Source organism: Accipiter gentilis, chromosome 19 (genome assembly GCF_929443795.1).
Source record: "Accipiter gentilis chromosome 19, bAccGen1.1, whole genome shotgun sequence".
In the NCBI taxonomy this organism is placed as follows: Eukaryota; Metazoa; Chordata; class Aves; order Accipitriformes; family Accipitridae; genus Astur; species Astur gentilis.
Genome location: NC_064898.1, coordinates 6858100 through 6876843, shown reverse-complemented (window position 1 = coordinate 6876843; position 18744 = coordinate 6858100). Strand labels below are relative to the sequence as shown.

General features: G+C 42.1%; 1 protein-coding gene across 7 annotated transcripts in view; it reads right to left on the bottom strand.

Moving 5' to 3' along the window:
• The window catches only part of SPATA13 (spermatogenesis associated 13), a 225915-nt gene that overhangs the window by 23650 nt on the left and 183521 nt on the right, over nt 1–18744 (bottom strand). For 6 of the 7 annotated variants that reach the window (XM_049823010.1, XM_049823005.1, XM_049823008.1 and 3 more), the window contains 2 exons: nt 8690–9052; nt 5430–5574 (listed from right to left, as the gene is read on the bottom strand). In XM_049823010.1, coding sequence (XP_049678967.1) covers nt 5430–5574; nt 8690–9052 — 508 coding nt within the window. The remainder of the gene's footprint in view (nt 1–5429; nt 5575–8689; nt 9053–18744) is intronic. The other variant, XM_049823009.1, reaches the window with a different exon arrangement.

The window sequence follows — 18744 nt, the reverse complement described above, 5'->3', positions numbered from 1 at the left end:
ATCCTCAGTGATTTTTTTCAGAAAACCTCATCCATTTGCGGGCAACAGCTTTCCTCTACACAGGGCACATGGACTCTTCATCCTAAGGGTCCACCAGTCAGTGGTGGTAACAGTTGATGTTACTCTCTCATAGTTTCTAAGTCCTAAATACATTCTTTATATATTCTACGTACTATCATGTCAGACTCACTGGTCTACTGCTCACTGGATCCCTCCCATTACTTCTTTATAAATGGTTATCCCATTGCTGCCATCTTCCTTGTGCCGGAGGCAATTTTTGAGGAACAAATTCCATGCTGAGGCAGTAGCTCAGAAATTTTATTCTTAAATCCCTTTAGAATCTTGGTTCTGGCAATTTGCTGCTATTCATTTAGTTAATCTAAAACTTTTACTTGAGATTTTGAGACAGATCCTTATCCAATTTGACCTCAGGTTTTATTTCTCAGTCACTTAGAAGGCCTACAAACTGTCTGGTAGTCTACAGGGTTCTCATATTTTTTAAAAAGGATGTAGTTTTCATATCTTTAGCAAATTGTTTCTACATTCCTGTAGCTTTACATCAAAATTGCTAGAGGTATTTTTTTCCTATTTGGTTCTTCTTCTGATAGATTCTTTTCCCCTGTGTTTACTGACAGAACCCTTTTCTGGTGTTTCCAAAGTCTATTTTGACAGGTGACATGAATTTGCTCTAGTATGTTGTCCTTGAACACTTTCCGTGCTGCCTGCAAGCTTTCAACACCTTTTTCTGCTCCTTTAAATTCCTTTGTTACATAAATGACTTCTCACTTTTATTTACTTTCCCTCTTTTAAATTAAAACACATACTGTATTGTATTTTTTTTACTCTTCTTACCCCTGCAAGGTTATTGGCTCAGAGTGCATTATGGACACAGAGGACAAGATTCGTTATCTGTCTGTATTCGGTTAATGAACAACACCCTAAATTACCTGTTTCTTCCAGCGAAGGTCACCTAGCTTAGCTTACAAGTCTATACAGTCAGATGAGACACATCCCACCCTTACAGAGTAGCTTTTATGTGTGATCCTGCACACATCTCAGGAACGGTTCAAGGATTGTTTCACTTCCCATAGGTCTCCTGATGAGCTGCACCGAATAGTTATTTATGGTACGCCTAAAAATGTAGCACTGTGCCCCATCACAACGCTTAACCCACACGACAGCAATTTAAGTCTCCTTTTAGGACTGTGCTTGCTGCCCTTGAAACTTCTCTGGTTTCCTGGGTTTGTCACATTTACATTCATCATCCTGGCGATCTCAGGTGGTTCATAATTCAATCCTGTCGCTGTACTTTTTCCTGTTTAGGCATGGCATTCCAGACTACAGATCCTGTGACACTTGATGATACAGTCAACTTGTTCATCTGATTTGGCTCTTAGTTTTCAATACACTAGAGACCCTCTTTCACTGGTACAATCTTTTCTGTTATTCCTATACAGCTTTCACAATGGTGATATACTGGTTAAGCTCCACTGGTTATCTTCCTTCAACCAAGTTTCTGACATATGCCATCTAGCGTCTTTAAAAATATGTTTACTTCTCCATCTTACTTTTTAAACGTTCACTATTACTGGCAGGGTTGCCTGTTTTTCTAAATCCTTTTTAAACAACATTTATCCAACTGTTCCTGACTATTTCTTGCCTGAGTTTTGTCAGCTTCCTCTCCACCCTCCATTTGAGGATGCAGTGATCACTGACATCGCCTGTAAAGGATGTGCTGTCCTACACTGTGTATTATTACACCTTGCCAGCTTCGCCCTAAATCTTCCTCTTTTCAATACAACTTTCTGGATAAAGGTGCCTGGGGGTAAAAAGGCCTCTCTGTCTGATACTGAGCATGGCATTGGCAGCACTTTGGACATTTTACCGTTGGGCTCCTGGTCTTTTAGCTTCTACCCGACAGCTTCAGTGTTGCCTCCAGCGCTTGCCTCCTGCCCACCGCACTCTCCCTGGGACTGGCTGGGTGTTTCACCTGATGCACCAGCTGCTCCCAACACGCCGCTAGGTCCTGTTTGCATCATCTAGCCCAGCTATCTATGCGACTAAATCCCATTACCCACCAGCATAGTTTTTATCTTTTCCCATCAGGTACGAGTGCCATCCTTCAAAGTATCCCATAGCCATCATCCTCCAGTTCAGAGGCTTTTCTGCACCCAGCAACACTGGGACTGCTTTCATGATGCCCCTTCGGTCCTGTCTGTGACAAATACAGCACTCAGTCTACTAACCTGGGAATTTGTGTTTCCTGCATATTGTCCTACTCACATCCTCACTCTTGTGGGGTGGGGGAGCAAAGACAGGGTAGCGAGGAGATGGTAGCAAGCAGAGAACTGTTTTCACCTGGGGAGTGATTACTAACTTCTGTTTGTTCTGGGGGTGGGGCTTGAGTATTTCATTGGTGATAGGGATGGAGAACCTGAAAATCTCCTCTCCCAACAGCCAGTTTGTTTGCACTTCAGTTGCTGAGCTGTGCTCCACACAGGCTGAAACCTCCTCAGTCACCCAACCTTGATGAACTGGGAAAAGCTTGACAGTAGTTTAACATTGTACGCAAATGTCCAGGACTGGATACTATGTGAATTAAAGACATTTCGATTTATTAATCTAAATGCTGGAATCCACATTTGAACGAACCATCTAAATCAGCAGGTATTGGTCACAATTAAAACAGCTGAGAGAGCAATCCAGCTCATCCAAAGGCAGCTCCTGCTCTAACCTTCATTGACTGCAATAGCTAAGGCTTCAGATCAGTTGTTTAAATGTACATATTTCGTGCCATTTTAAGTATTTTGGATACCCTGCTGGCCTCCAGCTGCCACTGAAGAAAGGAATAGGTCTTCCATAGGTCCTTTGTCATATCTGCCAGCTGCAGGTAGGTGCTCAGGTACCCCCACAGCACCCTGGGGTGGGTAACTGAATCAAGCCCTAGTCCTCCACTGCCTGTAACTGGTGTTCTAATGTTTAACTCCTATGTAGGTACCTACATTTAGACTAAATTTAGGTGACTTAAACTTGAGTTGAATCCCACCCCACCTACTCAGAGCTCAGCTTATCCAAAGGAGTTCACCAATTAATTCAGCCAAATTCAAATCCCACACCACAATAGGCAAGAAAGATGGGTTAGTCTTTAAGATACTTATAAAAATTGCTGTACTGTGATAAATAGGTAACGTCTTTAATGTAATTTAAAACTTGTAATCCTTTAAGCACAGGAGTAGCAATGTAAGTCTCAAGGCAAGTTTCATTTGCGTGTTGGCTGCTTGTTATTCTGCCTCCTACAGTATGATGATTTACTGTCTTGTGACAACTGTTTTTTCTAAAAATTTACATCTCCAATTCTATCTCTCATGGTTATAGAAGTAGATATGCAATGTATTAGGCTCTAGCAAGTAACTAAAATAAGATGCCACTGGTTTTCAGTGCTTGGGTTTAGAATTTCTTTCTATAATAAAGGGCTTTTGTGCTACCAAATTTCACTGTACATGAGCAAACAAAAAACTCTCACATGTTCAAAGACAAGGAAATGCCTTGTGAATTTAAGTGAAAAAGGAAAAAGATCAGCATGTGTGACACTCGTCATTTTTTTATTTTCTGCTGCAGCTACTTAATAGATCTTTGCAACTGCTCTCAAACTGCGAAGTCCGTGATATTCTTTACTTGCCTTCAGGGCTTTGATTTCAGAAGTTTTTCCTGCTCAGCTTCTATGGTTATTGTAATGAGTCATAAAAGTCACATCTAGCATAATCAGTATTGCTTTGGCTTCACTGTCTTGAGAAGTGGCAGAAATCTTGCTTTGTGTATTTGTCATCCTGATGCTTATGTTTAGGAGACCAGTTATTCAAAAGCTAAATACCTGGAAAGATACTACTCTCAGGCAGTTGCCGAGGTAACTAATATTATTTCATATGGTTTCCAAACATGAAACAGAAAGGGTAACTAAAAATAGAAAAAGAATTCCTACTTTGTGATACTTAGAGTCTCTTTTTTGTTAGAAAACTAGCTCATGGCAAACCTGTTAATTCTGTGAGTGGTCCTTCTGGAATCGGGCACTGAGATACCATGTAATCTCAGCAAGGGTCACAGCATTAGATGTCTAATTTAACTCGATGTCTAATCTGGATTATTAAGTGTACTGAGACAGCAAGGACACAATCCAGACATGGGCTTTAAAGTATTTCCCAATATTTTACTACAATATAAATCAAAAGGAAAACACTAATATAATATATATATATATAATATATATCTCATTGCTATAGTTAGTAATTCTCAAGTCTGTTCCTTGGAGAGCACTTTCTGAAGAAAACTATCATGCTCTATTGAAGACTGGAAAATGCAGTTTTAACATATTCTTATATAAATTGATGTGTACTTGGAGGATTTTTTGAGCAGAATTTGGACGTCATTGCAGCTAAAACTTAGCTTAGAGCCATAAAAGCCGAGTACTGACTAGTAAACATATGTATCGTTTTAATAAAGAAACGCTGAAAATGCTATTTGTTAAATTTCCTACTTCAGTCATGGCAAGCCCTGATCCAGACACCTTTAGTTATTCTCTCCACAGAGAGGCAGAATGAAGGTTCCCACTAGTGTTTTGTTCACTATTAACAGTGAAGGATATAAAGTGAAAATTTTGCTTTTATTTCTGACCCTTGCCAGTGAAACATGAATAACTGTTCAGATTAAGCTGACAGCTGTCTGAAAGAGCACAAATGGTATTAAACCAGGTTCTTCTGGTTCCACCTGCCAAGAAATGTTCCACTAATGCTAGATACGACTTTCTATTAACTCAAGATAGCAATGCATGCTAATAGTAAACAAGTACAGCAAAAATACACAGGGCACATCAGAGAGTCTGATAAAGGGTAATGCTTCCAAAAAGGCAACCTTTTCCAACAACCTGTCCATCATGTACCAGAACCCTGGCTGGGCTACACAAACCACTGAGTAAGCAACTGCGACTGCATACAGTTCTCTGAAACAAGCTGCTTAATTATTTAGGGCTTGCCTATCTAGGTAGTTAAGCTGAATGCATGGCAAACAGAAAATTAAAAATACATGTGTGATGTGGCTATGGTTCGGGTATGAACTCAGGCGTGTTGGACCTTACTTCCTTCATATTCTATTACTGTCTTCAGGCAAGTATGTGAATAGAGAGTGGAAAATACAGGAGTGTAAGTGGTACAGAAGAATAAACCATATAAATGTCAGACAGTAGATCTGAAACCCAAGATTTACATGAATACAGCAGCTACTAATGAGAAACTCACAAAACTACGCAACTTAGCTGGGTACTACTTTGTCAATGAGTTAGTTTGCACCCTTTTGTGATCCAGGCTATAATCTAGTTCCTGACTAAGCTGGGGTACGAAGCTGAGATCTAGAGAGTTAAAAAGACTCGCCAATCTTACCGTTAGATGTTCTCATCTGCCGCCTTCGTCCAACCCGGTCCAGGCCGATGGGGGTACTTTGAGAAAAGGTGAGCGGACGGAACCTGGCTGAAACAGCTTTGTAAGGGGGTACCTGGTGTGCTGGAACGGGTGGCCGTGTTACAGGCTACAGAGAAAACAGGAAAATCCAGTATTAGTAGAGCTACCAGCAAGTCCAACTCAATAAAACTCAGGTATGAAGTAAGGTTTCTTCAGATAGTCCAGCTAATTACAGGGGCAGTAAAATCCCCTACTTTGAAGTCACATTGCTTAAACACTGCATACCATATCCACCAGCACCACTGAAAATATTTTATTACTTTACAGTTCTCTGCTACATTAAAAACTCCTTAGCCTTCTGTTATGATCAGACATGCTCTATAATTTTCATGTTGTAACACTCTGTGCCCAAACAGTCCGGGACCTAACTGCTTTGAGAACAGCCTGCGCAATGCCGGCTGGCGTTATAAACACACATCTGAAGGGAAACCCAAGGTGCAAGAATGGCCAGAAATGCTATGGTTGGAAGTTGTGTTCATTTCCTGGGACGCTTGCTTTCTTCAAATAAGTGTATTGCTTTCAAGTAAAATAAACATATTTTACAAGACAAAAATAATTGTCTAAATTATCCTCTGCTCTGACGTTCCTAGGAGTCTCATTAAAAAGAGGTAACATTAAGTTTACTCAAAACTTTATCTAGAAGCCATTTTCTTTAATTAAATCACTCATTTGCCTAATTATGATTAGGGAACCTACCCGTTTTATTTGCAAACTGAGTCCAGTTTTAAGTCGTCCCTGAACAACTCCACATTAGCCAGGCTGAATGACCTTGCATAAACATTCAACATAAACCAGCCAGACCTCAGCACATGAACTTCAGAGAAACTCATCTTTAGATCTTCCCTTATCTTTCAGTTGTTACTGTTCATAGGCCCTTCTGTCAAGTAAGCTGAAACATCAGGGATGGTTTTTTAATGAACTAGCTCTTGACTAGACCCTGTTCTGAACCCAATGATTTAGTATTGTTTGAAAATGTTTTCTCACACCTAAGCTGTCAGACCAAAATGAAACACAACAAAGGAGGAGTTAGCACTATACTTTTCAAATATTCCTGTGGGTTTTCAAAGCTTTTACGAAAAAACATCACCAATGGGAAGATCAGTCTTTGAAAGCCCCACATAAAATACTTCTAGCACATGTATTCCTGCTTCATTAGTCCTTTTTTACATTCCAGCTACAAATTTACTTTCTAACATGACTGCCAAAAACCTCAATGTGTATTGAATATGATTTAACTAAAACCTCATTTTTAAGCCTTATTTCCTCAGTGCTATAGCAATATACCAGGATCCTATCACTGAATAACACCACAAAGAGTAAGTCCGATATATTGCATCAAACAGCTAGTAGAAGTGATGGGAATTACTATATGCAAATAATTGGCTGATTAAGCAACAAAGCTATTTATTTCTGGGCAACTAAAATTTTCTTGTAAGGCTTCAGTCCAGATCCCTTCCCTGGACAGACAAGGATGTGCTGTTACTCAGTGGCAGGCCTGGGAAGGCCATCGTTTGGGTAAAAAATGTGCCCCATTGGGAATGGTCCATAGTTTTGGTCTTCTCCACAGTGATCCAGCAGTGTTCCCCGTTTAACCCCAGCCAGCCCTCGCAGCAGCATCAAGCATGGAAAGAATCAACTCAAATAGCTGCCTTGACGCATATTCCTTCATTAATAAACTGATGTGAGCAAGGTTTGAAGAGAGATCAATTTGTTTTCATCACTAAATGAAGGGCTTGGAGAGTTACATCACTTCCATGGTACAGCAGCTGCCAATACTTACTGTCCCCTGAAATCCATCTAGTATTCTTGAATAAGATAGCCTAGAATTTATAACAATAATTTTCTTCTTTTTTTTCCTCCAAGCTAAGCAATGATAAAATTAATTTTAAAATACCCCAATTATATAGGGTTTGAAACTATGGCCTTTGCCTGGATAAAAGATTCATTGGCTTCAGTTGGAGTTTTGCTTGAAGATGCATTTTTTCATCAGGGATTTATAAAGAAAAAAATGTGCAGTATACAAAAACAATGTTCATGTTAAAAATTGCTTTGCACAGGAGACTGAAAATCCTGCCATTGTTTTAACATTTGATTTCAGTCAGAGGAGTACCACTAAACTTCCCAGCAGGAGGATCAAGTGGCACGAGAAAGATTAAGAGGATTCAAATTCCATTAATAACCACTAGAATCACGTTTTCTGAGGATGTAAGTACTATTCCTTTTTTCTGTTGCTTTATCAGCTTGAGAATTGCTGCAGGTAAGAGTCCTCCAGCTTTTCTGGAAAGTGGAAAACACCTGATCAGTGCAGCGTTACAAAAGCCCATGAGCCTGAAGCTCTGCAAGCAGCTGCAAGACAGGGCCACCACTACCAACACAACAGTAAGTTCCTCTACACATTGTACCCACTCAGGACTACCTCCAGGGAAAAAGGAGCTATTTTTATCTTTCAGAAGTTTTTTATTTCTCCCTCTCTTACCTAAGCCGACAGAGATGGCAAATAAGTATATAGGTACTGCTCAAGTGCTAACTCAACCACATGACATTTTCTTACAGGCTTCCTACATTCGTTCCATCAGGTCAATTTAGTAGTACATAAACAGACATTTTATTCATATTGCCAGTTTTCTTAGATTCTTTGTTTCATTAATTTCTCAATTTATTACCAATTTTCTTAAGCAATGTCTTTATTAAAGTATCCTTGATATGCCAATACCAAGATTTTGAACACCACAGCTAATGGCACAGGTTTTGAACAGACCTGGTTTGGGAGAATTTGAAATGATCAATAAATATTGTGTTATTATCATATTTGTTTGCACTCCTCTGTTCCTCAGGCCCTACACCCTGTAAGGAGACAAAACACACAGCTGTATTACACGCAAATGAGCTCTTATATACCAATATGAGACATAATGACCACTCCAAGAAAGAAATAAGGTTAATTTACAATATGGAAAAGATTACCCCAAAGTCAGTATCAGTTTTATTCCATGCTGTTTTGTTTCTTAACAAGAAGACAAAGTAATTAGTGACCAGGAAAGCAGAATTGTAAGTATACGAAGTCAGCTTGACAAAAGGGAAGGAAGAGAAGGAAGCATCCATTCTATTTTCTAGGCTGAAGATAGAGACAAGGAAGTGAAAGGGTCTTTTGCAGTTTGCAGAGAGCACATCTCTTATCTTACTTGTGTCAGCAGAACTTCCATCTCTTCTGCCGGACCACTTCCATAGAAATTGACCCCACCTATTACGGAGATGGGTCTTCTCTTTCGCCCTCTGTGGTAGCCCACTGTATTGCTTTGGATCACAGACCCGACGGAAGCCAGTCCTGGCTGATTTTCTCCATCCGTGCAGTCTGTCTTCTGAGACTCCACCGCAACTGCATCTTCTGGTATAGAAAAACTTCTGATGGACATTTGGCCATAGTCTGAGAGAGGTCTGGGGCGAGATCTTTTTCCAGAGCCCCATCTCCTGGGTGTGACCTTTTGAGTGTCTGCCTTTTCTTCATCCTGGGATGGGGACCTCTTCCAGTGATCATCGGAAACAACCTTTTTAAATGTGAACAAGTCAAATAAGCCACAAAATTTTCTGACAGTTAATCATTTGTGAGTTTTTCATATGGCAGATAACTTAACGTTGCTAAAAAGAAAGACTTATCATAAATACAACAAACACGACTGACAGTTCAGGAAGAGAGTAACCTTGCAAAGGAAAGACATCGTGGTGCTGGTGCCGAGTAAGGTTAACACCCAACCATCAGCACCTCTTAGGCAAACATGACTAATAACACTAAAAATTCACCTATTACCTCAGCACACAGACAGGCCCTATCATAAACACTGAATTCACTGAATGATGTCTTGGGAAAGACAGCCCTGTCACTCACAGGACTTGTTCCTGTGCACAAGTAGGATGTTACATATAACACCAGTAAAAACATTTGAACCAGTACACTGTGTTTCTGGACTTTTTAACAAGGCCTGGAGTGACAGGACAAGGAGCAATGATTTTAAACTGGAAGAGCGTAGATTTAGATGAGATACAAGAAGAAATTCTTTATGATAAGGGTGGTGGGACGCTGGAACAGGTTGCCCAGAGCAGTTGTGGCTGCCCCGTCCCTGGCAGTGTCCAAGGCCAGGTTGGATGGAGCTTTGAGCAACCTGGTCTGGTGGAAGGTGTCCCTGCCCATGGCAGGGGGGTTGGAACTGGATGGTCTTTAAGGTCCCTTTAAGGACCCAAACCATTCTGTGATATTCCTCTGCTTTACCTTCACCCAGTAATGACAAAGCAAGCAGTTTGACTGCTTGCTGATCCCAGTCAGCCGATACCAACCCAGGCAGCCGCACTCCCTCCTACCGCTCACTCCCGCGCTCTCGCTTGGGTCAGATCTAGAGATTGTGCAGCCGTGCGCGAATTGGGTAAGCGAGCTCATCCAGTTTGGAAGGGAGAAGCTAACTTTCTACACGCTCGCCAAGGTTATAGTCATACAGGCTAGGGCCGGAGATACACTGTAACACAAATACAGGAAAAACTGATGTTTTTTAGAGAGGAAGCTTAGAAAATGAGCATGTTGTTCATATGTAACAGCACATCTGGCTCAGGGAGGTTAATGCTTATAGGTATCATAATTGCACTGGTACTGCAAGTTTGGAAATAAAATAACCTTAACTGAAATTCTTGTTAGAGAGATCATTTTTAAGGATTTCAATGCATTTGGAGTAATACTGCTGTAAACTTTTCTAGCAAAATCCCTACAGCTTTTGAGAAAAAATACTGCACATAAAAATTTATATTCACATTTCCCTCAAATTTTCAAATTCTCAGCATTTCCTTGGCTTTTCCTGGCTCCTTTATAAGAACAGAAAAGAAACAGAGAAAGGAAGGTGGGTATTTCTGGGCTGGGTGGCACCTGGCATGAATGCCTGATGGAATGAATGACAAACTCCAAACCACTGCTGAGCAAGTGAACCCTGCCCCAAGTTGTCATACAAATTATGAGCTAATTCTGCTTTTTTTTTGTAAAAAAATCAGCCTACTTCTTTATTAGGGTATCTTTAGACTACCCAAGTGCATTTCTGAGGATGTTCAAAGCTAATAAGTATTCTAAAAAAGAGAAGCATCATTTTGTCTGCCTGGCTACATTTTGTTCATCTGTTTCAGACCAGGTGAAGGCATTTCAGGTACTGCACATTCAAAGCAAACATGCAGCCCAGAATCAGCCTTTTACAATGATGCCTGTGAAAGAGGACTTATCTTCTGTCACCTTCTTCTCCACCTACCGTTTTTGACCAGGACAGTACAACGCCGATGAGCCTTTTTTAGAAGGCCACCCGATACAGCGGGCAGATTTCACTTTTTGTTTGAAAGCCAGCTTAAGACAAATTTCACTGTATGAAAGCACTTTAGCTAGTAGGCAGAGTTATTAAACAGTCAGCATTTTAACATGATCACTGCAATTAAGGTATGAAAAATGATCAGTGTCATCCATCACTCTACATTCAATTATTTCACTTAACAGCATGAAATTTATTCTAAATAGAGCACTTACATAAATTCTGATTTCTGTAGTGTCACACCTGTCACTCAAGCATCCTTCAGCTTCTCCGCAGATTTTAGCTCAGGACCAGTTTCAATAGTATAAGCAAATCAGTAGAGAGTGACTCCCTGGCCGGTGCACTGACACAGCTTCAGCAAAGCTGTCCCTTAAACACAGCCCCTCTAAGGTCAGAGCAGCAAAATCACAGGTTAAATAAGGTTCTTACCTCAGAATCGGACACAGGTAAAGGGTCTCTACATATGCAGTGACTGAGAAAGGAGCTTATGAGAGTCATTCTATGTTTTTGTTTTGCAAAGTCTCGTCCATAAGAGCTACATAAGTGAGCACACTCTGCATAACCAGTCAGGTGAAGTTCATCCCATGATCCTGTACTTTTAGACTGAGGGAAGGACACGTCACACGTCATCTTCCAATCTGCTTTTTACACCCTTATCTTGAGCAATAATATTTGCAAAGAGAGGGCTGCTATCCTTCTGCAGCACTCCACCTACAGCGGTGATCCAAATGACAGCCAGATTAATCTCTGCTGTGCAATAAACAATGCTGAAGGATGTGTATTTTTAGGCTTAGATCTATAAACTGCATTGAAGAATACTAATAAAACAGAAAATGTAATCCTCTCATAGCAAAAATCAGAGGAAACCAGACTGATAACCTCACATTCCCCTAAGTGACCTACTCAAGCAGGACCTGGTCAAGTGACCACTTATGAGGAGGAACCAAATATCCAGCACACAACTCATAGGCTCCAATATTGCACTCACTTAAGTGTAAGTGTGATTCTTGACACCAGTGAAAAAATTCTAAGGAAACAATTTTGTTCCACCTGTCACCGGCTTTATACAGGTGCAGCACCACTGACCTCAGATGACCCTCTCTTGATTAATCCTTTGTAAGTGAAATCAGGTCTATGTTACACACTTATTATTGGTAACATCTATAGACATGAGTAGAGATATACAGGGCACTTCATATAGGATGAAAACCAAAATGTCACGCACTGACTGATACATTCTAAGAGTTCGTCAAAAATTTCAAGGAATTTCAAGATTTCTGAGAATTAAAGGTCTAAGCTGAATCCACACTGGATATTCTGAAATTCACATCTGCTAGTCTAGCAACAGCACAGGATCACCAACGCTAGCAATCAAGATTATTCATCTTGTCTCTTTGGCTGCATCCTCAGTTAGGTTTCTTCTGAGAATGCAAACATAAACAGCTCTACCTATTTATACTGATGCAAATGAATTCATTTTACCTGGACACCTAAATTCCTATGACAGCACATTATTTAAATTGTTGTATTTCAATTGTTTTCCTTTTTCCTGACAGCAGTATATCTACAAATACAACCACTTAAAGTGAACATTTACTTCGATCCAGGCTACGCTTTTATTTGCTATTGTTCCCATGTAATATGTCACTCTTAGGATGGGATTCAGCTCCAGATTCCCACATCTAAATTTTGATGTCTGCAACAGAGGTGTCTGTATGTTAGCTAGACATTAAAGCCGTCACTGCAGCCTGTAGAAATCTGTGGCGAAATTTTGTTGCCTGAACATAGGCACCCGGGGCCATTTCAAATGTCCTAAGGGATGTGAAATATCTGTGCATACCATGCCTCTTGCAGGTACGACGCAGGACCTACGGGAGGCCCGGGCCATCTAGAAGCAGCCCCTGGAGATGAGGGGGAACCAGTCGGGGCACCTCCAGCAGCGCTGGGTGCTTACGTTCAGGCAATCGAGTTGAGCCCCCAAACAAGAGTGCCAGCCGAGCCCACGGAGCGGATCAGCCGGGCAGCGCTACAGGCAGGAATCAGGTGCCAAACCCAACTGCAGGTAGAGGTGGACGGCACTACAACCGTGTTCCCCACCGCTGTGGGGAAGCCTGCTTGGTCCCCACCTCCTGCCCCAGCAAGGTGCAGCTTCCCCACAAGGTGCTTTCCAGCTGTGCACAGCTGTCTTGGTGCACACCTGCCCCTCATTGCACTTGACAGCTATTCTTAGGTGACTGGGCTGGGCTCTAGGTGCCACTCTCAGGTGTGCTGGTTAGGGTGGGCTCCCCAGGGCCCCCTGACCACACCGATCCCAATCCAGCAGGAACCTTCCCAGGCTGCTCCAGGTAGACATCTACACCACCGAGTCGGAGCCCAGCCGGACCAAATCCCTCCTTTGCCTGGTCCCAGACTGATTTCCCAACCCAGGCACAGCAGCTTCAAGGACTTTGTCATGACCTCACTCAACTCGACCTGGCACCGGTACAACCCTGTTGCGTTTAATGGTGCATGACTGCTGTTGGCATTCCCTGTTACTCATTAATACCAATGTAAGCAACATCAGCATCAGGTGTTTTAACCACTGAAATCTTAGCTTAGACTTCAGAGCCAGATGAGAGCCAGGTTCTGCAACTCTTACTCAGACTACAGTGCGTATTTGATAAATTCAGCACCCAAAACTGTCTTCAGAGGGAGCACTGCCCAAGGAGCATGAGATCTGATCTGTACAGAACTGGTAAAGTGTTGCTTATATGGATGCAACTTCTATCAGTGAAATGGCAAAAAATTGCCAGTACCTGAAATTGCATGGCAGGACTTTTGCTGGCACAGTTACGCCAACCGTGAATAACACTATACTTGACCACACTCTCCACTGCAGAAAAAGCCCAAACTGTAAGTCTGACCCAACGCAGCCCGCTGCTGGTCAGCTTGCTGCTGCTGGTACACTCGTGAGGGCTGACACACTGCTGCCACCATGATGGCAAGGAAAAAAAAAATCCCTGGGTGATTTTTTGTTAATGTATTTATGCCAGTAAACTCCCTAATGAAAATAAAATCACTCTACAAACGTGTTGATGCCTGTGTACATTGCTGAGGCTCCCTGCCCACTAATCTGCATTTCAACCCCCTGGATTTTTTAAATTTTACTTTTATGTTCTAAAGGTACTGATACAATTAATGCTGCATAACATATCCATATAGAAAAGCATGGCAGTACAAGGGACACTTAAATCTCCTGAAAGTGTTTTCTCTACCTGGCAATCCGCTGGGAAGTCACAGGTTGGTGCCTCTTGGACAAGGTCCCCCAGTCCTGCTGGTCTCCAGGGGAAAGAGCATCCTGGCCCCCTTCTGCCTTTTTTCTTTTCCTTAGTTCCACAGTAAGTTGCAATGCTTCTTGTTTTGGTACCTCTGTATTTTTGAGCTGCCTGACTGAAATGCAGCCTTGCTAACTACAGGTGCCTTTTTCTAACCCAGAGAAAGGAGATAATCAAAATCTAATAATGTCTTTACAATAAATGCATATTAATTTCCAAATGCGATTTATAAAAATGTATGATATATGAAACATGATAATTCTGGCTAAGTTACAAGGAAAACCTGAGTAGGCTGAGAAGTTTCAGAACACATTTACGGCATATTCTCAGTGAAAACTTGTGATGGATAATCAGTCATGTTCTTCTGTAAATGACAAGGCTTAAAAGCCTCACAGTATTTGTGCTGTCATGTAGATATCTCTGTATTTTGATCATGAGTACACATTTCTGTGTACATTTAGGGGTCTATATAAAAATGTACAAACTTCTTATGCTTACAATGACAGCTGTATGCCAGTATTATAATTGCTGACCATTGAATAGATGATATTTCTGTATAACACAGTAACTGCCAAATGCTAGGAACTCAGTAGTAATATTAGAATTCATTTTTCAGTTCATATAAGCCACCAAAAACATAAAGGACCAAGTAATCATGACTTAGTGGCCACAAATTATTTTATCAACTTCACTTAACAGAGTAAAATTCTGCACAACATGTCTCCACCCAGGTACATGATAAAAGGCAACCTTTGCACTTTTTCCTGTTGCTAAACAGCAGTGGGGGAGCATTAGTTGAAGTTCATTTATAATCACTACTAACGGAGGTCAAAAGCTTGTTTTATGTTTCATGGACATGATCAACATTTTTATTTGCAAACTGTTGTGACAGACACAGAGATTACAAGACTCTGGATACAATACAGCCTCCCAGAGAAAATATATTTATTGCTTCCTTTCCAGATTTTATAAAAAGATCCTAAACCATTATGAGAGCCCAGTGATTCCCTATTGATCCAACAGGCTGACAACTTCCAACAGTGATACCACCACAGCAATAGTTACCATGGAAATGATTGCTTGTACCGTAGAAGAAAGCACCCAGGCAATCAGTGTTTGCCTCTTCTATCACTAACCAACCGGAATTATTAAACCAGTCCAATTCACTTGCAGGAAGAAAATTTCCATCTCTTCCTTTCTAATTAAATGCAAATTGGACTATATTCTTTTCCTTTACACCCCCCTGCCTCTTCTGCCCCTAGCATCTTTTCTTTTTAGTTAGCCTTTGAGAAGACCCCAAATAAATGCACTGATTATCTATCCCTAGAATACACAGTGCTATTCAAGCATGACAGGTCTGCAAGACAGGAGAATACAATCTGTGAAGCAACTGCAAAAAAGTTGAAGAACATAGGCATTTATACCTATACAAACGAGCAAAGCAGAAGAAATCAAAGTAATACATCCATATTCAAAATTTAACATAAGTTTTAGCTGCTTGGAAGTTATAAACATAGCAGGATAATCTGCCTTGTCTCTCCCCCCCCCCCCCCCCAGTTTAAAAATTTGGACCCACAGTTTAAAAATTTGCAGAGCACTGCTTCCAAGGAGGACCCCCTAAAGTAATACCACTGCACTACACTAGTATGAGCTCCTACAACAGGTGCAGGAAATACTATGAATTGTAATGAAGAAAAATTATATAACTATGCCTTGTAATATTGTAAAATCAATCCTCATTAGCAACACAAACTACTGTGGTAAAACACTCATCCTGGAAATTTTAGAAATTGGAAAAAAATTATATAATTCTACTCTTGGAATTTGTTGACACCAAAGCAATTGTGGGGTTCTAACTAAAAAATACACCTATAAAACCGCATTAAAAGATCAGGCTATATAGATACAACCGCAATCAAAATTTAGCCATATGTTTCTAAGGCTTTTTTAATGCAGGTTTGCTTCATTTAACCTGATCCTTGAAAGCCTGCTTATCATAATCAACAAGCATAATGCTTTCCCTCTCAGCAACATGCCTTCCCAAGATAAGCGAGTTCACCTTCATAATATCCACATTTCACAGATAAGGAGGAGACACAAAGCAGTTAAGTCATGTAAGTCACAGAGGAAGCATAGGGCTGAACTGGAAATGACAAGCAGATGTCATGACACTCAAACCTGTTCTTCAGCCTCAAGGATTTCCTTCATCCTCTCCTCTAACTCATTTCCAAAACCAAATCAGCTAACATATTTCCAAATGGCATAGGGGAGTTTGCAGGGAAATGTATTTGCTTTGCAGAAACAATCTCACCGGTCATATAAAAATGCCAGCGTGCTAAAACCAGAAAACTGTTTCCACTAGTCTTCCAGTGACTGATACTTGAGGATGGCTGGGTGATGCTCTAACATGGTCCCTTCTTTACTTCAGTATCTCAACTGGAACAGCAAGCATGTAGCGTATAGCAAAGGAGCATTCATATCCTCTGCCTCTTCTTAGAAGATCTATAGGCATTAATAATCCCTAAACAAATCCCTAAGTAATTTCTAAATTGACTCAGAACACCCCAGATCAAGTAACAGGTCTAAGAAAAAGTCCATTTCCCTTTTATTTGGCAAAACAAGCAACTTCTGCCGGGCCGTTTTGTAATACCCACTGGCAAACCTCAAAAGCCAGATGACAACCACAGGTTGAAAGTGGAACTTTATGCTAACAAAGCAAAACATAAAAAGCCATAGGCCTTGCGTCTCGTCAGTGTCTCTCCAGGCGGAGGTCCTCTGGTTCCCCCTTCTCTCCACCCTTCCAGAGCAAAGCCTCGTCATCCCTGCCCAAACCCAAGCCCAAACCCAAACCCAGCCACCAGCGGGTCCCAGCAGCAGTCGCAAACTCCAGTTTGTGTGGGGTGGAGCTGCCTTGGGCAACTCTACGTCTGCAAACTATTACTCCCTAGAGCGTGGAGTAAGGGCGAGGCTGCTGTGGTTGAGCTTGGAGTAGGAAAAAACGAGGCTTCCGTGCTCGGTCTCCTCCAGCACCCGGCCAGTATCCCAGCCTGCCACAGCATCCCGCTCAGCATCCCGGTACCACAAGCGGCACCACAGCCTCCGGATGCCAGAAAGGGGAAACGCAGGTGGCTCAGGGGAAACTCCGCAGCTGCCTCTGCTCCATTTGGACATCGCAACCTCCTAGCGTTGAGGAGGGATTTCGGTGCCGACAACTCAACACCACGCTCGATGTGAAAACCAAATTACGTGGCCAGAAGTGCCGTCCCACTCTCTGGGGTACTACTACTCCTGATCACAGGGTGAGCAGCAACTGGGTATTATTAAGGTGTCAGAGGAGTGCTACGGCAGTCAAATATCAGACACTCTGGAAAGGCAGAGGAGCACAAATGCAGTAAGGAAAGGGAGCAGCTTGCCACAGGTTAACTGCAGCGGAATCCGTCTGAGCTCCCCCTTTCAGCATCCACAGACCCTTTTGTAGGGATGACAGTAACTCCTCTATTACTCTATGGTTTTCAGGAATGGCCAATTTTATTCAGCACTGCAGAGTTACTCAGTCTAAAATTTAACCTGATCCGAAATTCAGATTACTGTCACCACTGCCTTGTTTTTCTTCTTCCTAGTAGAGGGTACAGCAACAAACAATTACAAGCTGTACTGAATGGCTGACAGCTCTGCTGCAGCGAGTTGGAAGAGGTTTTGCTGCGACAGGAAAGTATTTGTGTCCTTTGAGGGCTCCCTGCCGCATCATCTCAGTGATTGGTTCTGCAGTTTGGTTTTATAGCAACGCGCAGTGGTTTCTGGTTTAGGTCTGGGCAAGCGCTCCTGGAATTCATTCTTTGAGCGACTGTGGAGACGTCGTGTGAAGGTATCCTGACTTGTGCAGAGCAGCTCAGAGAGTTTAGTGTAAATCCAGCGTCACTCGGCCTAACTGAAACCCGTTTGCTGTCAGAGATGCTGCCGAGAGCCCATTACAGTGCTCTGCTGCTCTGTCCCCCAGCCCTGTAACCAGCAAGACCAGAGTGCCACTGGAGTGGTGAGCCTTGTTCCAAATTACAAGCACCATAGGAGTAAACCCTGTTTAAGAAGTTCGCCCCCCCCCCCCCCCCTTACTCACTTTACCTAATTATCCTTCACAGTTTACCACATTTTTAGTTATATAGATTAAGCCGCACTCTAAATTGCATGTGGATGAACCAGGGTGAATAAATCCAAAAAAGAAGAGTTCAGAGAGCTGAAGCCAGCTAGCTCCCAGCAGGTGTGTTCATCCCCAGCCCCACAGCACTCGGGAGTTTGTGGTAGGTACCAAGGATGCCCATCCTCAGCTCCTGGCTGCTGCATGCTCCCTGTGGGTATTCAACACGACCACATCCAGCCACCACCCTTTGGTCCTTCACTGTGAGGACACTTTCTGAAGCAAGAAATAGGGAGGATGAACAGTGAGGACAGAGCTGAATCCTCCCCATATTCCCACCCATACAGCTCTTCTTCCTCTTCTCCTCCATAAGCTGTCTCCCAAGTTAAGCCATCCATGCTCAATATTCAGAGCCCCAAGACCTGTACGGGACAGACCAGCTCAACCCGGCCAAGAGCTGA